The sequence below is a fragment of the Thalassophryne amazonica genome, chromosome 3, assembly GCF_902500255.1.
Source record: "Thalassophryne amazonica chromosome 3, fThaAma1.1, whole genome shotgun sequence".
Classification (NCBI taxonomy): domain Eukaryota; kingdom Metazoa; phylum Chordata; class Actinopteri; order Batrachoidiformes; family Batrachoididae; genus Thalassophryne; species Thalassophryne amazonica.
Genome location: NC_047105.1, coordinates 116,570,081 through 116,594,626, shown reverse-complemented (window position 1 = coordinate 116,594,626; position 24,546 = coordinate 116,570,081). Strand labels below are relative to the sequence as shown.

The 24,546-nt window shown below is 38.6% G+C and overlaps 1 protein-coding gene across 1 annotated transcript; it reads left to right on the top strand.

Moving 5' to 3' along the window:
• Positions 1-2,987: 2,987 nt before the first annotated feature.
• On the top strand, positions 2,988-6,990 carry barx1 (BARX homeobox 1). Its single transcript, XM_034167363.1, has 4 exons — positions 2,988-3,482; positions 4,292-4,583; positions 4,707-4,791; positions 6,506-6,990. The coding sequence occupies exons 1-4, from the start codon at positions 3,278-3,280 to the stop codon at positions 6,665-6,667; spliced, it is 744 nt and encodes a 247-aa protein (XP_034023254.1). The 5' UTR covers positions 2,988-3,277; the 3' UTR covers positions 6,668-6,990.
• The last annotated feature ends 17,556 nt before the right edge of the window (positions 6,991-24,546 follow it).

Here is a 24,546-nt window from a genome sequence, read left to right as displayed (position 1 = left end):
TTGTCTGTATTCCGTTGTGCACAATTTACAACATTAAATTGTTACTGTTTGGCTTATCCATTGCCCGTTCATTTACGCTCCCTGTTGTGGGTCCGTGTTCCTACACTTTCACAACATCATTGATCCAGTCATCCAGTCATTTCTTGCTTTATATGATGAATTGTATCACACAAGTAATTATATATTATTTATAGTATAGCCTACAGTATTTCTAAAATGTTTTTATAGAATTTCTATTTCTAAATTTAAGTAACAAGGCTGAATGAAATGACGGCTTATTATGTCTAAAAAGTAATGTGACCTACTGTCAATAGATCGTACTTTTGATAAGCCTTTCAGATTCAGACGGCTTTCAGTGACGATCCTATGGGCATCACACAGATTAAGGAGCGGTACAACCGGTTTAAAGACGTCCACACAATGGTGGAGAGCGCGCCACGCTCCGGTCGGCCATCAACATGCTGAAATGACCAGATCATTTCCAAAGTGAACAATGTGGTGATGCAGGACCGTCGTGTGATTATCCGAGAAATTGCAGAAGAGGTGGACATCAGCACTGGCTGTCAATCATTTTCATACCACGTGACCTGTTAGAACTTAACAGAAGTTCTCAGAACTTGAAAATATTTGTTGAAGATCAAGTTCTGGCAACTAGCCATTACAATAGTCAGAACAACATAATATTTCAAGTCCCATTAATATTTTTTTTTTGTTTTTGTTGACACAACATAACATTTTATGTAATCCTGACAAAAAATAAACTTTTTTTTACAGTAACTGAAACTGAACTTTGTCACCATTCTTGTTTTTACCCCATAACGCAATAGAATTCAGTCACAGATTGTCCAAACTATACCTTTTTGGAATCTTTACAATCAGACAAATAATGTGGTACAATTTTCAATATGACTGGAGCATTTTTATAGTTTGACCCCTATGTGAATCTTCAATTGACCCCTACGTAGCCACCTATTGAAAATTCAAGTGGCCCTTCGGTTTTTTCAAAAGAGTAATATCTAAGGTGTATTTTTGCCAAATTTGGTGCTTGTATCACCTTTTGAAGGATTCCTCTGTAAATATTCTATTATCTGCTGCACTATGTCCAGTGACTCACAGTGAAACTGCTGCCAGTAACAGACAGCCTGCAGAGGGCAGCGCAGTCACACCGCAGCTGTGCAAAGTGAAGACCATGAGCGCCCCCTTCTTCAGATGTTTCTTAACTCAAGCTTACTTGTTGTTAATTGTCAGATTGTGCAGTGTGTCCATCCAAACAGATAAACCTGTTCTGGTGTCTGAAAACCAAAAAAGGATCTAACCATTATTATTAAATACTGCTGCTTATAAAGGCTGTGTGGAACTCCATCAGAAAGTCCCTGCACTTAAACATTGTGAAATTTGAAATAGTGAATTGAAAACATGCTTAATGGAAGCAGGTGTATTTTGAAAAAAAAAAAAAAAAAACTCAATTATCACAAAAAGGTTTTGTGGTGCCTGAGGTGGTTTTTCAGGCTATTTGAAAAAGACATATTTTGCAAAACTGTAACAGTAACACTTTTTTGCAATTACAGGTCACATGATGTGCACAAAGTGTATGCCAGTGTACATATGGTCCCACTCTGGTCAGAGCCGCACACTGGGAACAACTTGACAATTAACAACCTTGCTCAGGGGCACTTTGGCAGTGGTTAGGAGGGGGAAACTGGTGCTGCTTTTCACCATCCTCGCACATATTTGTATCCATCTGGTGGAGGGTCTAATTCTAGAACCCTCTTGCCACCTGTTACTTTACTCTATGATTCCATAAACTGATCTGTACATCAGATCGTCATCATCAGCAGCAGAACGTCTTTGTGTTTGTGGATGTTTATTTCGTCTTTTGTTTTTCACCACTCTGGACAGTATCATTTGGATTTTGCTCCAAGGTCACTGTGCATATTTGGAGGACACATTATGTTTTCTTTTTTCTTTTACATGCATTTGGAATTGAGACACTTCAGAAGAAAGAGAACCTAGTCAGATTATATTCATGGCATTTTGTGATGAAGTTACAGATGTCATATTGAATTTGTAACATTCAGTGGAATACATTTTTTAAAGAGACCCTCTGGATGCTGATTGTGGCCATTTGTGTTTTAGGATATGTTGGTTGTACAATGTTACCCTTCTTTTGAAAACTCTCTCTCTCTCTCTCTCTCTCTCTCTCTCACACACACACACACACACACACACACACACACACACACACACACACACACACACACACACACACACACACACAGAAAGACGTGCACTGCCCCCTGGCTTCACTGACTCGTGCACATTCCATGGGCGTATAGGAACTCCCCGCCTTTGAAAAGGGGCGGGGTCATCCCCTAATTTTATCATGTTAAATCAAGTCTCCTCACTTTTTGCATTTGAAACGTGATCTGATTCTCCTACAAATGTACATCGAAATTTAAAAAAAAAAAAAAAAAAAAAAAAAAGTTAATGGCCAAAGTCTGCTTTTATTTTGAAATGCAAAACTTAAGTTTTCCCAGTTGTTTATTGATGATTATTGCTTACTTTTATCCAAATAATAACGCTATCAAATAAAAAAAAATAAATCAATACATAAGCAATGCATCTCACTCTCTTTAGTATTTGTAATTTTTAAGAAGCCAAATTAAAACTGAAAAATTTAAATTGAAATGTGGGTCAGCAGTATTGGAGGTAATTTGTGATCATTTTCCAGTGATTTTTCATGATCTCAAAATTGTGTGTGATAGCATTAAAAGCGTCACTATCCAAAATCAGGCACCTTCATATATATATATATATATATATATATATATATATATATATATATATATATATACTGTTTTTTTTCTGCACGCGTGCGTGGGTGCGTGCAGCTGAAGGCAGTCGGCAGACTGATGGAGAGGTGGAGCTATGACGACACGCATAAAACCCAAATCTGATTCCACGTTTCAGTGCCAAGGTGACGCGCACGGCAGCTGACAAACTGACTCATTCAACTCGCACATGGGCGCGAACACGACCGTGTTCGGGAGCTTTGGATGCAGATTTGCGCTCTAAAAACCCAGCTGGTCTGACGAGGACGCGCGGTACGTGCGTGCAGTCGCCTACCTGCGCTTGGATGTTTCTCCTGATCCGGATCCTGGGGATAATCTGGGCTGAGATCCGGACTGCTGCGGCCACGGACGGAACATGAGTTCTGATCTGGTCCGCTGAAGGAGCGATAATCGGTTGTCGTCTTTCGAAGTGACCGCAATCCCCGATGATGCAGCATCCCTTGGACATGGGGGCGCATTACTATCCTCCGGACGCGCACCCGGACCACAGGACTCATCGTTACCGGAGTTTCATGATCGAGGAGATCCTGACGGAGCACCCGGAGCACAAAGCTTCGGCTCCCGCCGCGGACCTCCTCAAATTCGGGGTCCAAGCGCTTCTGTCCGCGCGGCCTTTCCACAGTCAGCTGGGTGAGCTTTCACGCACACCGTGGGGGGGGAAACAAAATAAAAAATAAAATGTTATCCACTTTTCAAAAGGGACACAACGTTTACGGTCATTTTTTTTATGTCTGAATAAATAAATAAAATAGTCAAATTGTGGCGCCAGATTTTATGGATAAAATGTTTCACAGCTCGACATGAGGCGTAAAATGGGAAAAAAAATGTTTTTGTTTTATAGTTTGAGGACAATCAGAACAGAAAACGACACAGCAAATAAGGTTATTGCTGTTAACCTCGGCATCTACTGCTTTTTAACACCCCCCCCCCCACACACACACACACACATATAGATAGATAACACACGCACATACACTGTAATATTCTACAGCTACTGAAGGAAGCAGCAACTTCATGTTTTAAAATTTAATTTAACATATGAGCTCTATTTACGTGAAATTATTTGTAGCTTTTTATAACTTAAAAATAAAACAGGAACAAGCTGTCAGTGAAGTTCAAAACATTTAGGACCTTAATTATTATTATGGGGAGTTTTAACCAGATTATAACGCAGTTTCTGCGAAATGGCCAAAATGTATTTAATCATGATTTAGGTCAGCGTGTTATAACAACATAATAACACAATATTAATTTAACCCTGAAGTCACACAGATAGTAAAAAGCCTCATGGTTATGATGAAGTTGTTATGAGTGTTTTTGTTCATTAAAACGCACGGAGCTGCGTGGTCGGGCCGTGGACTTGGTGATTACGCGTGGCACCGTGCCTCACTGTGCTGACGGCCTGCCGTGGATTTTCTCTGTTATTTTTCTGGTTGTAGTGTTAAAGGCGGACCAGACGAGCCTGATGAAGTTCCCCATGTCCCCGATGTCCTGCTCGCTGGCTTCCCCGCTCGCCTCTCCGTTGCTGTCCGCCGCTCCGGGCCTGCAGGTCGGCGCCGCGTCTCACCACCTGCCTCTGGACCTGCACCTCCGCGGGAAGCTGGAGCACGGAGCCGAGGGAGGCAACAAGACCAAGAAGGGCCGGCGGAGCCGCACCGTGTTCACCGAGCTGCAGCTCATGGGCCTGGAGAAGCGCTTCGAGAAGCAGAAGTATCTGTCCACGCCTGATAGGTGCATAAATACGCACCGCGCCTTCCCCGCGTGAAGACTTTACGCGCAGCAAATGGAACTAACGTTACTTCGATTTGACGCATTCATCTTAAAGTGTTTGATTCATGTGTTTATTCCTAACAGAATAGATCTGGCTGAGTCTCTGGGCCTGAGTCAGCTGCAAGTGAAAACATGGTACCAGAACAGAAGGATGAAATGGAAGAAAATTGTGAGTTAAAATTCAGTATAACCAAAGGTGTATAATCGTATATATCAACACAAATATGTTAGACTGTCTGTCGAGATTATTTTATATCATTTTAAATATGCATAAAATTAAAAAGAAAAGCTTCTATATTTATATATTAATATAAATACGTTACCCCGCGACCTGATCCTGGATAAGCGGTTGAAGACGAGTGAGTGATAAATACGTTAAATGTGGTATGACTATGTCACCTTTCTAAAACCATAATTTTTAAGGTCATCAAGGAACATTCCTGTACACTGTCTCGAAGAGCAGGTTTTATCATTCAAGTTTTTACAATCATTTTTGTCACGGAGTCACTGGAAACTGTCTGACCGGACAGGACAGTTATGGGGTCTGGGAGCATATGCTGGTGCCAAGCCTCACCATTATTATTGTTAATAATAATAATAATAATAATAATAATAATAATAATAATAATAATAATAATAATGTGCCAAGCATCACCATTATTATTGTTAATAATAATATTAATAATAATAATAATAATAATAATAATGTGCCAAGCATCACCATTATTATTGTTAATAATAATAATAATAATAATAATAATAATAATAATAATAATAATAATAATAATAATAATGTGCCAAGCATCACCATTATTAATAATAATAATGTCTTAGGTGTTTTATTTCTTAGAAATTCTGTTATGTATACATTTGAAAATGGGATTTACAATATAATTGAATGGATTATTTAAATAAAGTTGAGAAAAAATACTTTTGTTGGAACTGGAATATTTGAATATGTGAAATTAGATTAGTTTATTTTTTTAATTCAGTCATGCAGGAGTGGTGGCCAAGTGGTTAGTGTACTTGGTTTCAGTGGAAGGTTCCTGGTTCAAGCCCCACCCCTGCCACATTTCTCCGTGTATGGAGATGTGTCAGGAAGAGCATCCAGCATAAAAGTTGTGCCAATTCAACATGCTGATCCACCTCAGATTTGCTGTGGTGACCCCGAGTGCAAACAAGGGAGCAGCTGAAGGGATGTTACTTTTACTGAAGCTGAAAAAAGCAGCACGGTGGTTCAAGAAGGTCACAGTTCAAGGCAACAACACAAATAGGTTATTTCTGAAAGTGTTTTTTGTTGTTTTATGATGGTCCTGGACTGGTGGTCATGCAGGTCAAGTTTAGGATGAGACAGACGCATCCCAGTTCGGTGCAACCCGGGTAGACACAACCCAGATGGATATGTCCTATGTGGACACGTCATTTAAGTATGCATTGTATTAATGTGCATATTTTGTTTGGAAAGTACAGATTTTATCATATATGGCCATTATGTTGGCCAGTAGTTGAAAAACTCATCCAGTTTGAGCAGTTTTCTTACACAACTTAGTGAATGTTTTATTTGTGCAAGTGTACATTTTTCCATATTTGTCCAAACTATTTTGTCCAATTAAATATATATATATATATATATATATATATATATATATATATATATATATATATATATATATATATATATATATATATATATATATATAAGTTGTGATGTTTGCAAAAGACAATTCTGTTTGCATGAAAGGGTCGACGCTCTTTGACGTGTCTAACTTGGATGTGTCTATTTGGGATGACACCACAAGACACACTTCTGTTTATCTAAACTGCAGTCAGTGCATGTTGTGTTGACCTTAAACCGGAGTTTTCTACTTGTGTTTGACCTGCAGGTGTTGCAAGGAGGAGGACTGGAGTCACCAACGAAACCAAAAGGCCGTCCGAAGAAGAACTCCATTCCTAGCAGCGAGCAGCTCTCTGAGCAGGAACAATCTGCAGGAGATGCTGAGCATCACCCCGAAGCCTCTCACCCTGAAAACAATCAGGAGGAATGAGCACAGCATCAAGAAAAAATGACTTCCACTTCAGAAAGCAGTCAGGAGGAATGGCACAGGTTTAGAAAGCAGGAGGAATAACCGTGGCTTCAAAAAAGAGTCATATAAGTTAGAAATAATCAGCAATATTGTCCACAGGCAAAGAAAGCAATAGGAAGAAATGACCACACCCTTGGAAACAATCAGGAGGAAAGGCCTTGACCTTAGAAAACAATCAGGAAGAATGACCATCGGTTCAGAAAAAAAAAAAAAACAAGAAGAAGGAATGACCACAATGTTGCAAAGTAATTAAGAGGAATGACCACATCTTTAAGAGACAATCAGGAGGAATGAACACAGCCGTACAAAACAATCAAGACCTCTTTAAGCAATCTGGAGAAATGATCACAGCGTTAGATGGCAATCAGGAAGAATGACCACACCACCTGAAACAATCTGGAGGAACGATGAATGCCTTACAAATCATTCAAGAGGAATGATTACTTCATAAAACAACCAGGAGGACTGCGTCCAATTTGAACATGTTCTGAGTGTGATATCTGGAGTGTTCAGTGTGCTTGTTTTGGATAGGGACAAATCCCAGAGTGGCATGGACAAGATCGGTGCTGTTTCACAAGAACATGGACTTCTTTGTTCGGTGTTCGTATGGACATCAAACACAGGCAGGAAGTACAAACGGTGCAGGCCGTCATGGTGTCCCGCGGGACTGTTTGCTACACGTGTTTCTGTCAGTCAGCCTGCCATCACTGAACTCGGCAGATGCTGAGGAGGAAACTCAAAGCGTTGCAGTAGGTCTGCCATTTCTATTCTAAGGATCCATGTTCAGTCATGAGTTTGGTATTCCTTTTGTATAATACGTGTTTGTTTAATTATTAAATATATTTTCTGACGAATGCTGCCTTTTCTTTATTATAAATAGACTTTAAATCCAATTTCTGTTAAAAGGTATATTATGACAGTTTACTGTTTCAGAAAATGTCTCATGGACTCATCGCGTATTTTACAAGGCATCACACCAGAAGGAAGAGAGGTTTGGGAATATAATATTGCTCTCTTTGTGTTTGAGCATAATCCTTTCATGTTGTTATTATTAGGCTCTAAGCATTTGATTTCCCACCGTGTACCTTGTCGTATTAATAATAATAATAATAATAAAAAAAGAATAAAGTGAATGGTGATGAGAAGAGGTGCTTATACTTCAAAAACTATGCAATAAATAAAAACAACAAAAAAACTAAGAAATTCATTGTTTTTAAATTGTTCCTCATATTATTTATAAGAATTGTTTTTTTGTTTTTTTTTTTTTTAAAACCCTTCAGAGGTATGTTAAATATTTATGCATGAGTTGTTGCAATATTATGCATTTCTTGGCGGGATACACACGCACGCGCGCACGCGCGCGCACACACACACACAGGCTGTAATTACAGTCTGCAACCATATTAAAGCAATAAAATAATTGTAGCAATTGTGTTGTAATATTAGTAATAATAAAAATTTTGACAACCTCTTGTATTTTTAAAATTCTTTTCTAAAGTTTTGAGCTAATAACTGATTTTGGAGCCAATTTTTTAATTCATTTACTTTATTTTCATTTATTTTTTTAGGGCTACGTTGATGTCCAACTACAGTTTGGAGATTTATTCAATTTTATTTTTTTGTTTTTAATTACAGTTTTGAACGAAGAATAGCATATTAATTATTCTCATTAACATTAATTTTCGTTGGAGAAACAACGTTTCAATGCCAATTGAACAATTAATGCGTAGATGTACTGGAGTAACATATGTTGTGATCTCCGGCATTGAAACTATTTAAATAACCCAGTTAAGTGCTGCGTTGGATCCTTATTTACGTCAAATGTTGTTTTTTTAATCGTAACAAAGTGTGATCGCTTGCACACTGTTTAACATTTTTGGAGCTTTCGTTCAGACTGAATGTATTTCTTTTAGACGTTTCATTTGTGCGCGCAGACAAACGTCACCTTTATGACGCCGAGGACGCTTTGATGACATTTTCTACGCACTTTCAATAATGTTTTCAGGTGTAAACAGATTGCAGAAAACAAAACAGAAACTCACACATATTCAAACCCACCCCTCTTGTTTTTTTCTTTTCTTTTTTAAATTAAAGTCGTCCAAACTTCGGACAATTAAAACCGCTGATTAACGCAAACTGACGCTGATCGCAACGATCACTTATTTCAAATTATTCTTATTCATATTCTTATTATTGCGATGTACTTTTTGGAGCAGTGTAATTTAACTTAATAATTGTGTAAGCGAGAGATGATTTTAATAGATCGGTAAAATATTGAAACAACAGCTAAAATATGTGTCATTAAAATAAAAATTTTAAAAAGCGCTCTTATTTTCGGATAGAATCCTGTACTTTGAGGCATTTTACGTTATTTTGTGTTATTGTGAAACAATTTGAAGTTTGTCCGACACTCTTCTGATCTTATGATAGATTGAATTGAATTCTGCCAACAGATATTTAATTTTTTCTTTGTGCACCTCTCATTTTCAAAGAGAATTCAAACAGGGTGGCAGGCGCGCATATATAATACTCATGTATACATTACATTTTGTAGGTTGCAACCAGTGAACTGTGTAAACCCTTTGACTGCCATGCAATGAAAACCAACACAAATTTATTTTAGTATCTGGAGATAAATATACTGTACAAAAGAACCTGAAGAGTTGATAACTATTCTTGATGTTTTCTTCTTATTCATCAGCATCAGTGGGACACACAAAAAATTATAATGGGAAAGTCCAAGCATTCCAGCTAAAAGAAAAAAAAAAATTCATACAGTACAGTAGTCGATTAGTTACTAATCTCACTTTCAAATAAATGAATTCCTAAATAAAGGCACGAATAGAAATACAGTTGGCAATGATTATACAGAGTTGCAGCAATTACTAAAATCCTGCCTAAATACAACCTCAAATTATTCAGGTAGTTTTATAAACTAAAATGATTTTGTATGATTAAATAATATTTTTTTAATTTTAATATTTTATGTTTATTTAAAAAAAAACCTTTTCAGCACTGTACATTTGTCAGTTGCACAGTACAGAAATTGTGAAACATGCAGGATAAGATACAACCCACTTCATTTTCCAGTGTGATTAAAATTCAAACTGTACAAAAAAAGAAAAAAAAAATGTAAATATAACACAAAACACACAAGTAAAAACACAAGAAAAGCAAGGGAGACAGCAAAAAAGTAAAAATAAATAAATAAATAAATAATCAAAAATCTGCAGACAATCAGAGTAAGAAACACACATTTTATTGATATTCACAAGGAAAACATTTTGTAAGTGATGTTTAGGCAGGGCACGGTTTCAAACGTTTTGAAAAAAAAATCTAAATTATATGATTTCTACCACAAGAAGAAACTATACAGTAAACATTAAATTAATCTGAGGAACAGCTTTGTTCTGGCAACAGAAAATGCTATATATATATATATATATAGATAGATAGATAGATAGATAGATAGATAGATAGATAGATAGATAGATAGATAGATAGATAGATAGATAGATAGATAGATAGATAGATAGATAGATAGATAGATAGATAGATAGATAGATAGATAGATAGATAGATAGATAGATAGATAGATAGATAGATAGATAGATAGATAGATAGATAGATAGATAGATAGATAGATAGATAGATAGATAGATAGATTAATTTAGCCAAATTAAGTGTCCTGCAGTGTCAGGTGTGTGTGTGTGTGTGTGTGTTTGGTCCTCTGTTTCAGTTCTGCATTCCAAACATCTGTACTTTTGGCCTGATGTCCTTGAGTTCCAGGTGTTGTTCTTGAGGTAGAACATGAGGAATCAGTTAGCAGTTTGATGATAATGTGAGAAAAATCAGCTTTCATGGAAAGTTCTGCAAACATCAGAAGAAATCCAAAAGAAAAAAGAAGTGTTAAATGAACAACAACAACACAAGTCTGCATCTTCTCAATAAACCACAAAATTTACATAATGGAAAACATCAATATTTTTCAATCGTGCACATGCTTTTCTATTTTTTTTATTTTTGCATTTATTTTAAATTTCATTCCAATTAATAATGTGGCTCATTTAAAAAATGCACAGATTAAATATTCATAGACCAAATTGAACATACACACACACACACACACACACACACACACACACACACACACACACACACACACACACACACACACACACACACACACACACACACACACACACACACACACACACACACACAAAGGACAGTTAAGGATTCCGTAAGACTCCTTTAATATTAAAACAGTTAATCATCACTTTTCCCTCCAGATGGAGTTATTAGACACGTTAGATGACTGATAGAAGAACATTTCCAGGTCATTGACGAGCTTTCCGAGTTTATTTCAAACATTAAGAAGTGGAATGAGTATGATACAAAATTTTATTGCCTCATTTAGTTCATGTTGCAGAAATTTGTTTTCACTATAATAACATCAGTTAAAATATAGAGTGTAATTTAAAAAAACGTAAAACGGACACCATATGCAAAGATGCTGAAACGTGAGTTAGTCCAATTCTCCTCACCAGTGATGATGCTTTAAAGGTTTTGTAAACTCATTTGGCTTGTTTCTGGAATCCAGATTCTTACAATTCGACGTAATCATGTGAAATATCACTTTTTCCATCACGGGCCCTTCCTTTACTTGGTGGTCTTGTATAAGAGGTCTCAATTTCACCTAAAGATCTGCAACCATCTGCGTGACCCTTCACCCCCACCCCCCACCGACCATCACGGTCTAAGCAAACGTCCAATCAGTCCGTGTCCACAGTGTCTGTCACATTGATGTCAAGGTTTAATCATATGCAGATTAATGACAGGTTAACCCAAACAACAGGCCTGAGGGCCGCTCGCACGCTCCGCAAGACGGAAGAAAAACATTACCACATTTTAAAAACACATTTATTACAGTTGTCTATTTGCATTTTGTAACGGTACAGGGTGAACGTGTGAGGTCGGCTCGGCTTTGGCACACTGGCGCAGGTTTTGTCCACGTGTGCGCTTTGAACAGGCCGAGTGTTGGACAGCAATGACTTCCGACATAAATTACAATCAGGAGGAAGGTCGGCTGCCAGGAATCTGCACATTTGGAACATCCAATGCAATTTAATCATTAAGGGCACCCTTTGTGGTGGCGTGATAGCGTTCTGCTGCAAGCAAGGGGAGGTTGACCCCAATTTTTGAGACGAGTGTTTATGGAGTCAAAAGGGCCGTGCTTAGACAGAGTCCAGGATGGGGGTCCGGGGCCAAGCGTCTGTCCGGCCGTGCACAGGAGAGTTTCTCCACGATTAAAGAGCCCCCTGATTAATCTTACATATGTGCCAAAACTCCACATACAGCGTATGATCCCAATTAGACTGAAACCCAACTCTTGTCGGGACCAGGTTCACATTAGCTCTGCCATTCTTCTCTTTGTATCCGCTGGATGCTCTCTGACAACACTGGCTGTTCTACGTTACTGTTGGAGAGATAATTCCAAGGGAACGATGTTGATATTGAGAAGAAGTATGTTATCATTGTCTGGTGCGCTTCTGATGCAAACAAGCGCAGGAATAAGAAGGTAAATGGCTACAGAGAAATAGCAAACAACCCAGTGTCAGTGACTCATAGATGAAACATGCACGCTCACGTGCACTGCACTGCTACTGGATATCGAACACACAATGTTCTTACAGGAACGTCAATCACAGTCATGGGATTAAGCAGTAAAGTTCATTAACAAATAAAACAACTCTTTTCCATAGAATTTGCTATTTTCCTATTTGACAAGATTGGAAAAGTTCACCTTGACTTATGACCTTGATCATTGATGGATCCAAACTAAAATCAAGTGACATATTCTCTTCCATCCGTCACCCCGACCCCAAAGTATATACATATTTTGACTGACTAGATCCAGATTCAAATTACATCTAATTATTCAAATTACATGCTGATTGTTATTAAGAATCTACTGTCTGCTGTTTGTCATTCAGACGCATGAATTAGTAAAAAAGTGATGAATAAATAAATAAGTAATCCTGGATCATCTGGATGTAGGTCCGCTTTCCACAACATTTCATTAAAATGTGTTATTTTTTTTTTCTTTTTTGTGAGTGTTTTTAGATATCCTACTGATACACAAATAGCAACAAACACATAGCCACAGAATTCCTGCTCCATTTTTCTGACATTTAAAAAACAAAGAAGTCAGACATAAAATATTTTTTAAATTCAAGTCGCTTGTCAAGCGTCTTATTGTGACATTTTCTGTGACTCCATAAATAAAAAGAAATACATATGCATAATGCCTGGTGTTTTCACAGTTTAACAAAAAATATTATTTTGTGTCCCAGCAAACATAACACATCACGTGAGATGGCACTCAATGTAAAAAGTACATGACATGCAAAAAATTCAAAGGCACAGCTGCATTTATGCTGAAAAATAAAAATAGTGTCGAGTGAGTGATTCACAGCATCTACATGTCTGGTCAGAATTACTGGAATCCGAAAGTGCAGAATTTAATATTTGTTGTGCAAAGTTATTGAACAACAGCAAAACAAAATACTTTTATACAGTGAAATTAAATATACTAGCGCATTGCCTGTGGGGATCCACAGGCTCTAGATTGGTTAGTGTTTCTAAAATACGTAGGTAGCTGCCATTTTTCAAGGGTGGTAATAAATTATGCTAAATTTCTATAATGAGTTGGAATGGAGTGTGAGTCCAAAATGTGTTTAGAATCTTAGACCTCACAGTTTTTAGAAGAAGTCAACCCTTTTATTTCCTGTTAATTACGTATTTTTCTTTAATGTTAAATTACTGTATTATATGTTTGTACATTATTTAGGTTCTTGTTATCATATACACACTATAATAATAATATTAATAATAATAATTGTTATTATTATTTTGCAGCCAGTCTGCTCTGTCTTGGCCTGATCCTGTCAGATCTCAGAAGCTAAGCAGTGCGGCATCTGGTTAGTACTTGGATGGGCGACCTCTTTGGAACACCAGCGGCTGTGTGTGTGTTTCTCCAGGTAACACTGGAGTTGCGTCAGGAAGAGCATCCGGGGTAAAACTTGTGCCAAATCCCACAAGTTTGGCTCTATCTGCTGTAGCGACCCTGAACAAAAAAATAAATAAAAATGGAAGCAACCGAATCGACAACAACATTTATTTTATTTTATCAATACTTCTATTTTGCCATTACATTTTTAAATGGACCACAGTGAAAATAAGTGTTTTCACTTTCTTGTGTCATCCATGTATTTTTTTCTTTCAGATGTCTTTTTATTGACTTTGAAACATTAACAAATGCAGTCAAGTCCAGGAATAGTTTCTTCTTTTTTCTTTTTTCCCAACAACCCACAAACAAAACCCCAGACAGCAAAAACACCCATACACAAGGTCAAGCAAACATTTGCATAGAGAAGAAGTAAAAATACTAAGTAGTATTGTTTATGAAAATGCTAATAAGTATACACATACAACCCCTGGCAAAAATTATGGAATCACCGGCCTCAGAGGATGTTCATTCAGTTGTTTAATTTTGTAGAAAAAAAGCAGATCACAGACATGACACAAAACTAAAGTCATTTCAAATGGCAACTTTCTGGCTTTAAGAAACATTATAAGAAATCAAGAAAAAAAAGATTGTGGCAGTCAGTAACGGTTACTTTTTTAGACCAAGCAGAGGAAAAAAATATGGAATCACTCAATGCTGAGGAAAAAATTATGGAATCACCCTGTAAATTTTCATTCCCCAAATTAACACCTGCATCAAATCACATCTGCTCATTGACATTGACCCTATGTCATGACATTGACCCTATGTGTCTTTTTGCAAGGAATGTTTTTGCAGTTTTTGCTCTATGGCAAGATGCATTATCATCTTGAAAAACAATTTCATCATCCCCAAATATCCTTTCAATTGTCCAAAATATCAACATAAACTTGTGCATTTATTGATGATGTAATGACAGCCATCTCCCCAGTGCCTTTACCTGACATGCAGCCCCATATCATCAATGACTGTGGAAATTTACATGTTCTCTTCAGGCAGTCATCTTTATAAATCTCATTGGAAAGGCACCAAACAAAAGTTCCAGCATCATCACCTTGCCCAATGCAGATTCGAGATTCATCACTGAATATGACTTTCATCCAGTCATCCACAGTCCACAATTGCTTTTCCTTAGCCCATTGTAACCTTGTTTTTTTCTGTTTAGGTGTTAATGATGCCTTTCGTTGAGCTTTTCTGTATGTAAATCCCATTTCCTTTAGGCGATTTCTTACAGTTCGGTCACAGACGTTGACTCCAGTTTCCTCCCATTTGTTCATTTGTTTTGTTGTACATTTTTCGATTTTTGAGACATATTGCTTTAAGTTTTCTGTCTTGACGCTTTGATGTCTTCCTTGGTCTACCAGTATGTTTGCCTTTAACAACCTTCCCATGTTGTTTGTATTTGGTCCAGAGTTTAGACACAGCTGACTGTGAACAACCAACATCTTTTGCAACATTGCGTGATGATTTACCCTCTTTTAAGAGTTTGATAATCCTCTCCTTTGTTTCAATTGACATCTCTCGTGTTGGAGCCATGATTCATGTCAGTCCACTTGGTGCAACAGCTCTCCAAGGTGTGATCACTCCTTTTTAGATGCAGACTAACAAGCAGATCTGATATGATGCAGGCGTTAGTTTTGGGGATGAAAATTTACAGGGTGATTCCATAATTTTTTCCTCAGAATTGAGTGATTCCATATTTTTTTCCTCTGCTTGGTCTAAAAAAGTAACCGTTACTGACTGCCACAATCTTTTTTTCTTGATTTCTTATAGTGTTTCTTAAAGCCAGAAAGTTGCCATTTGAAATGACTTTAGTTTTGTGTCATGTCTGTGATCTGCTTTTTTTCTACAAAATTAAACAACTGAATGAACATCCTCCGAGGCCGGTGATTCCATAATTTTTGCCAGGGGTTGTATACTGTTCATTTCAATAACAATAGGAAGGAAAAAAAATAGATAATGAAAATATTAAAAAAAATAATAATCATAAAAAGAGTAATGAAAATTGATAAGTAAAAATAAAAAAGGGAGGAAGCTACTCAGAAGCAGTAGTATAAGATTTCTCAAAAAAGATTAAGAAGGGGCCCTAAACTTTGTAAAATGTATCTTCAGAACCTTGATTAGTGAATCTTATCTTTTCCAGGTTGGGTGGGGGATGTCATCCATATATTTTTAGCATATCTACAATGATATTATGTATTTACATTGAATTTACTAAATAAAATCAAAACTGTGAATGTCCTTGAGTGGCCCAGCCAGAGCCCAGACCTGAATCTGATTGAACATCTCTGGAGAGATCTGAAAATGTCTGTGCAACGCTCCCCATCCAACCTGATGGAGCTTCAGAGGTGCTGCAAAAAGGAATGGACAAACTGCCCAAAGATAGGTGCACCAAGCTTGTGGCATCATATTCAACAAGACTCGAGCTGTAATTGCTGCTAAAGATGCATCACCAAAGTATTGACCAAAGGGTATGAATCAGGGGTCACCAACCCTGTTTCTGCACAGCACCTGCACTTCATGTTTTCCATGTCTACCTGTTCAAGTCACATCTGATTTTTTTTTAATTGGTGTTTTCCAGCTCTTGACTGGCTGAGAACACTTGACAGAGTTAGTGCCTGGGAGTGGAACAGGGAGAGTTAGAAAACATGCAGGCCAGGTGCTCTCCAGGAACAGGGTTGGTGAACCCTGGAATACTTATGTACATGTCACTGGTTATTATTATTATTATTATTATTATTATTTATTACTTTATTTTATTTTTAATTTACACAAAAAACATTTTTCATGTTATCATTATGGGGTGCTGTGAATAGGCACTTGAGGGAAAACAAAGGAATTTACTCCATTTTGGAACCAGGCTTTAACGTAAAATGTGGAAAAAGCGAAGTGCTGTGAAGAGTGGATATCGAAGGAAGACTATCTATCTAGTGTTCAGAATAATAGTAGTGCTATGTGACTAAAAAGATTAATCCAGGTTTTGAGTATATTTCTTATTGTTACATGGGAAACAAGGTACCAGTAGATTCAGTAGATTCTCACAAATACAACAAGACCAAGCATTCATGATATGCACACTCTTAAGGCTATGAAATTGGGCTATTAGTAAAAACAAAGTAGAAAAGGGGATGTTCACAATAATAGTAGTGTGGCATTCAGTCAGTGAGTTTGTCAGTTTTGTGGAACAAACAAGTGTGAATCAGGTGTCCCCTATTTAAGGATGAAGCCAGCACCTGTTGAGCATGCTTTTCTCTTTGAAAGCTTGAGGAAAATGGGACATTCAAGACATTTTCAGAAGAACAGCGTAGTTTGATTAAAAAGTTGATAGGAGAGGGGAAACTTATACGCAGGTGCAAAATATTATAGGCTGTTCATCTACAATGATCTCTAATGCTTTAAAATGGACAAAAAACCAGAGACACGTGGAAGAAAACGGAAAACAACCATCAAAATGGATAGAAGAATAACCAGAATGGCAAAGGCTCACCCATTGATCAGCTCCAGGATGATCAAAGACAGTCTGGAGTTACCTGTAAGTGCTGTGACAGTTAGATGCCTGTGTGAAGCTAATTTATTTGCAAGAATCCCCCGCAAAGTCCCTCTGTTAAATAAAAGACGTGCAGAAGAGGTTACAATTTGCCAAAGAACACATCAACTGGCCTAAAGAGAAATGGAGGAATATTTTGTGGACCGATGAGAGTAAAAGTGTTCTTTTTGGGTCCAAGGGCCGCAGACAGTTTGTGAGATGACCCCCAAACTCTGAATTCAAGCCACATTTCACAGAGAAGACAGTGAAGCATGGTGGTGCAAGCATCATGATATGGGCATGTTTCTCCTACTATGGTGTTGGGCCTATATATCGCATACTAGGTATCATGGATCAGTTTGGATATGTCAAAATACTTGAAGAGGTCATGTTGCCTTATGCTGAAGAGGACATGCCCTTGAAATGGGTGTTTCAACAAGACAATGACCCCAAGCACAGTTGTAAACGAGCAAAATCTTGGTTCCAAACCAACAAAATTAATGCCTCGCAGATGTGAATAAATCATGACAAACTGTGGTTATACAGCTAAATACTAGTTTAGTGATTCACAGGATTGCTAAAAAAGCTTTGAGTTTGTAGCATCAACAGCAGATGCTACTATTATTGTGAACACCCCCTTTTCTACTTTGTTTTTACTAATAGCCCAATTTCATAGCCTTAAGAGTGTGCATATCATGAATGCTTGGTCTTGTTGGATTTGTAAGAATCTACTGAATCTACTGGTACCTTGTTTCCCATGTAACAATAAGAAATATACTCAAATATACCTGGATTAATCTTTTTAGTCACATAGCACTACTATTGTTCTGAACACTACTCTATCTATCTATCTATCTATCTATCTATCTATCTATCTATCTATCTATCTATCTATCTATCTATCTATCTATCTATCTATCTATCTATCTATCTATCTATCTATCTATCTATCTATCTATCTATCTATCTATCTATCTATCTATCTATCTATATATTGACGGATGGATTCGCGCGTCGGGACGCAGCCGCTCATGGCGCGGGACAAACAACACCTCCGTGTTGGAAGTCTCACAGGACAAGTTGGAACATACCCAGCTGTTAAACATTTTCTCGGATACTCACTCGACTGAAAAGCCACTGAAAGCTGTCTGAATCTTACAAATGGTTTCCAACACGGAGGTGTTGTTTGTCCCACGCCATGAGCGGCTGCATCCCGACGCGCGAATCCGTCCGCACGTCTTTCATTACAAAATCTCCTTTAACAGTGGAATGTGCCGATAAAGTGCTGATCCCGACCTCTTCTGAAACGTCTCTGCTAGTCACATGACGTCCTGCATCAACAGAGCCTTAAATTTGGAAGTGATCTGCTCGTTCCAGGCTGTTGATGGCTGCCCGGGGCACGGTGCGCCCTCCGCTGCTGTGGGCCGTTTTTAATCCAGTTTTAATGGTCCTTAATCTGTGTGATACCGATAGAATCTTCACCGTAGCCATCCGAATCTTCCAAATGGTTTCCATCTGGCTGTCTGGCAGAGTTTCTGAAAATATTTTCATGGAACAAAGCGGCAGTCACTCCGCCATTCCTAAACAATAAAAATACGATGAGGGGGGTGGACCAGTGCTCACTCAAAGTCTGCCCACAGGCGAATGACGCAACTGACAGGCGTGAAAAAACTCACGCATGCGCACGAAGGTTCAAGCTTGTCTGATGCAAGCGCACATGATTCAAATCCATATAGTTTTTGAAAAAAATGAAAAGGTCGGATAGTTTTCTCACAGACCTCGTATCTGTGACAATATGTTTATTATGGATGTAACACCCCGTTCAGATGTACATGCTGGCCCACGGCTCTGAGACGCATTGACTCACAGCGACACACGGTGTTTTCGGTATGATTGCGCAATGTTCACATTTACTTCACAATATGGATGTGTGCCACAGATGTTGCACATTACAATATTTCCTTTGTGCAACCCGAACAGGATGCACTGTCCAGGACATGCTGGCAGGATTTGGCATCCCTGGCCATGGGGAATGTCTCTTGAGCGAGATCAGACTGTTTCAAATGCTATCTTCACGTCATGAGAATATTTTTGAAAGCAATCAGAATGCAGTTAGATTGGTGTTCGATATTTTTCCACCTCAAATGCACCCCGAGAGTAGCGAGTATGTGCTCTACATTTGGGCTGGCTGTATGACTGTGCCTGACTGTTTGGAGTGCACTCAGAATCCTGTCAGAGGTTATCGATTGCACCTCAACTTTGCCCAAACGGAGGTCGAATTGTTATTTGGATGGCATTAGGGCTCATTCAGGGGTATAAAGGAGTGACAGACATCTGTGGCTGTGACTGGAATAACTGTACATAGTGCAACTTGTTTCAGTGTCATTGCATCACCAGTTATAACAGCTTTATAATGGAGCAAAACAGAATCTAATTTTCTTAAAAAGAAGATATGAATATTTAGCTAACACTTTCCTGAAGGTACATGCAAGACTGGATCTTAGATTGAACCTGTTTTCTTGTATTATTCTTGCATTTCCTTTATGCTTTCAAAATAAAAATAATTTATGAATGAATGAAATGATTTAAATGATTAATTTCCACAATAACTGTTAGTTTTTTGGTATAATTAATTAACACTGCTCCCGTCCCATCCACACTTGGCCCCTGAGCTTCATAAATAGCTCAGTTTAGCTCTCCTTCATTCTGAGAGTGAACTCACACAGCGGGGATGCCAGCTGAACCGCAGAACAACATTTGGAGTTTGAAGTGATGCTGAATAAAGTCCTCTCTGTTCCGCTCACGACAACAACTTGTGCCAGTGAGCGGGCCCTCGGCCAAGGATACAGTTTAAATAAATACTATTTGTATGTGCACTCAGACTTCACAGTCATATTATATAATTCAGACTGACCAGAATGTGTATTCTACCTGTCATATACTTACAAAGTAAAATGACTTGTCTCAGTATATTGTTTATTTATGTGTTCTTTTAACAAACCATGACCAACGCTAAACATGTGATCTGTGAGCTCCTTGTTTTAAAATTTTTTGATTATCTTTGAATTTTAGCAGTCTCATCAATGCACTGAAGAAAAAAAAAATCCAGTTAAACTGTCTTGTTTTTTTTTCTCTTGGATTTTCCTAACGATGATGTTTGTGTTTCAGTAGATGGCGCTCTTTTCTCTTTCCGATATAGGCATACAGGCCATTTTTGATGCTCACGCTAACTACTATTAATTTATTTAGTTAATTTTTTTAATTTACAAACATACAAAGGAAGTCAAATGTGAGAAAACCATAATTAAAGAAGATGTGCATCTTTAATCCAATTAGAGTTTAATTAATCAGGAACAACATTACCTAATTTAAAAAAATGACAACACAAATGTCAGCGTTTGAGTGATATTACAATTATACAACTTGTAAAGCAAATTTGTTTATTGTGGATTGTTCAGCAGCTATGTTCATCACGGCACTGCTTTGCGCCAAGCGGCTGCACCGCGACGCGCAGTGGAGCAGCTTCTCTTTCCATGACAAAAACTCCTGTAACAGTGAAATGTGCTGTTCATTTTTAAACTGGATGCTGTCTTGATCCGGTATGTCATCTGACTAGCACAGGAATTGTGAAAAGACGTGGACATCAGCACTTTTCCGGCACAGTCCACCATTACAGGAGTTTTTTTCATGGAAAGAAAAGCGGAGGGACGCGCCACGGAGCCGTTCATTACGCGGGACAAAACCATCTCGGTGTTGGTCTCTCAGGACAGCTTTCAGGTGGATTTCAGACGGATTCTGGTTGCTTTCCAGTCGTGTGAATATCTGATTGTGATTGTGCATGAGCTGGACATGCCAGAACATGTCCCGTGAGGCTTCATTACGACGTTGCTTTGCCCCGAGTGGCTGCACCGCGACGCGTGGAACACCTCTGCACGTCTGTCTTAATGTGCCGGAAAAGTGCTGATGTCCACGTCTTTTCACAATTCCTGTGCTTGTCAGATGACATACCGGATCAAGACAGCGTCCAGTTTAAAAATGAATGGCACATTTCACTGTTACAGGAGTTTTGTCATGGAAAGAGAAGCTGCGCGGTGCAGCCGCTCGGCACAAAGCAACGCCGTGATGAAGCCTCACAGGACATATGTTCTGGCATGTCCAGCTCATGCACAATCACAATCGGATATTCACACAACTGGAAAACAACCGGAATCCGTCTGAAATCCACCTTTAAGCCATCCTGAGAGACCAACACCGAGGTGGTTTTGTCCCGCGTAATGAACGGAGCCGTGGCGTGTCCCTCCGCTTTTCTTTCCATGAAAAAAACTCCTGTAACGGTGGAATGTGCCGGAAAAAGTGCTGATGTCCACATCTTCTGCCTTTTTGTGAAAGTCAGATGAGGTCCCGAATCAACAAAGCTTTCACATTGAAAATGATCTGGTTGTTCCAGCGGGGTGTGAGCCTGTCGATGGGGGCTGGGAGCGCGTCGCGCTCTCAGCAGTTGTGGGCCATCTTTAAAGCGGCAGTAACACCCAGTAATCTGTTTAATCCCCATAAAATCGTCCCTGAAAGCCATATTAATTTTTTGAAAGGTGTCCACCTGGAGGTCTCTCACAGTTTCTGGAAAAAAAATTGATGCAGCAAAGCTCCAAATCGTTCAGACAGTTATTCGCAATAAAAAATAGACGAGAGGGGTGGACCACACTTCACTCAAAGCCTGCTCACAGGCGAATGACGCAACTGACAGGCATGAAAAACTCATGCATGCGCACGAGGGTTCAAGCTTGTCTGACGCAATCACACGTGATTCAAATCCATATGGTTTTTGAAAAAAAATAATAAGGTCGGACACTTTTCTAACAGACCTCGTATGTTTTGTTTCAAACCATGTTCAAAGTCGACACAGTAAAATCACCAGTGTAAAACTAACACTGGTGATTTTACTGTGTTGGGAAAACCGTCCCCAGGAAGAAAATGACCATAAAATTACGATCCAAGGCAGAATTATTAACATTTTGAGTCATTTCCCATTAGTTATTACTTTCATTTTGTTGGTAATTTTGGTGTCCATTGGTCCTGTGATGTGCATCCCTGTGTGCAGGACATGTGACTGCTCTCCCCTTTGAATAGTAGGTGCACACTGCTCTGGTCTTTCTTCGGCCAAGTTTTTGCTGGTCCATGGCGAAAAAACCTTTTTTCTGCCAGACGACACCAACACACCATAAGTGTGCTTGACCACACCTCATTTTCAGACCAACACGCCCAAACAACCACAGGCGACTGCAATTTAAAGAATGTATGTGCTGAGCGCAAAAATGAAAAGTACTTCAGTTGTAAATCAGGAAGGACTTGTGTTGTGCTGTATGTGCCTTTACGGACTGAATGTGTTTATTTTCCATTCCAAGAATGTATGTGTTTTTGTGTACTCTATGTCCTGTTATGTTTGGACGGATCAATTGTCTGCCTGTGTAGCTGCCATCCAGTTCTGTGGTGAGGTGGATGCAGTGAGGACACTACCCGCGCATGCTTCCACGGTTGACTTATTTTATAACATATTAACACTATATTCTCTCTGTTTATTTATTTATTTTTCCTGGATTAGGTTGCACAGGTACTTAACATGATATCTTACATTGCTCCGCTCATGTTGACGTGTTGTACATCTACTTCCTGTAGAAAGCAGCTCCATCCACTGTATGTACTCTGTGTGGTTTGAAATGATGCCATCATGGAAACTTCACTCTAAGAAATGGAATGCTGTTTTTTTTATTTAATCTAATGTCAGACAGTCCCACAAAACATGGTTATTTCAACGGGAAATAAAATATACAATTAATTGTATATAACTTATTTCCCCTCATTTAAACAACCACACTTTGTGGGACTGTTTGACATAACTCGATTAAGTAAAACACACACACACAAACACAAACACACACTCATCTTCAATGTCCAATTAAGAGTCCTGGGGGGCTGGAGCCTATCCCAGCAGTCAAAGAGCGCGAGGTGGGGTGTACCCTGGACAGGACACCAGTCTGTCACAGGGCCGCATATAGACAAACATTCACACCCGCACGCACACCTATGGACAATTTAAAACAGGGGTGCACAAGTTCAGTCCTCAAGATCTACCTTCCTGACACTCTTAGTTGTCTCCCTGCTCCAACACACCTGAATCCAATGAAAGAGTCATTAAAAGCCTGCTAATGAGTCTTTCATTGGATTCAGGTGTGTTGGAGCAGGGAGACAACTAAGAGTGTCAGGAAGGTAGATCTCCAGGACCAAACTTGGGCACCCCTGATTTAAAGTTTCCAATCCACCTAACCTGCATGTTGTTGGATGTTGGAGGAAGCTGGAGCACCCGGAGAGAACCCACGTAAACATGGAGGGATAAGTAAAAAAAATATTTCATTTATTTGGAGGGTCTCCCATTGCTAATTTTTTTTTTTTTACCCCAATTTGCATCCCAATTCTAGAATCGAGAAAATTGGGCCTGATTCATTTAAAACCAAAAAAGCAGGCAAAATTCATATTATACCATGGTCAATGAGAATTCCATGTCTAACTGGTGTAGACACACACATAGTTCGGCGAGTTAAGTCACTGTTATAATCGCTCCGCTCTGGTCATCATCATAGCAACGTGCAAATCACTTGGTGCAGATCAGCTGTGTTTTGACAGACAGAAATGTGATAAAACATAGATTTCCAAGTGAATTTTAATATTTTTGACCAAAATAAAACGTTTGAGGAATGGGAAGAGGAGGAGAGCAAACGAGAAGAACAGCAAAAGCAACGGCGTAAAGATTTAACATCGGACGAACTGGACAAGATTGAAGACGGGAAAGAAGAAGAGAGCAGTTGCCAAGGATGAAAATATCTTGAGACTGGCATAAAATAGTCCCAAATACTTATGCATTTGAATTTAGTTCTGTTAACTTAAATAAATATTTGTGTGTTAGCTCACTGTGTGGGACCATGGTATAAGTGGATTAAACAACTCGAAGCTGTGCATTATACGGTTTGAATGCACGACGCTTTGCGTCATGATGTTTTAGACTCCGCGTCATGCATTCAAACCGTATAATGCAAAGCTTTGAGTTGTTTAATCCTTACTTAACTACTATACAACCAGTTACAAACAAGTGCAAGCAATGACTGCTGAATACTAAAAGATTATTAACCGAGTGAGAAGTCCGTACGGGGAAACATCAGACCTCTATGTTTTTCACAGGGACCTTGCTGACTC

Coding starts and splice junctions, on each gene's coding strand:
- barx1 (XM_034167363.1), top strand. CDS start 3,278: ATGATGCAGCATCCCTTGGACATGGGGGCGCATTACTATCCTCCGGAC. Junction 3,483..4,291: donor GCCTTTCCACAGTCAGCTGG/GTGAGCTTTCAC, acceptor TTCTGGTTGTAG/TGTTAAAGGCGGACCAGACG. Junction 4,584..4,706: donor TATCTGTCCACGCCTGATAG/GTGCATAAATAC, acceptor TATTCCTAACAG/AATAGATCTGGCTGAGTCTC.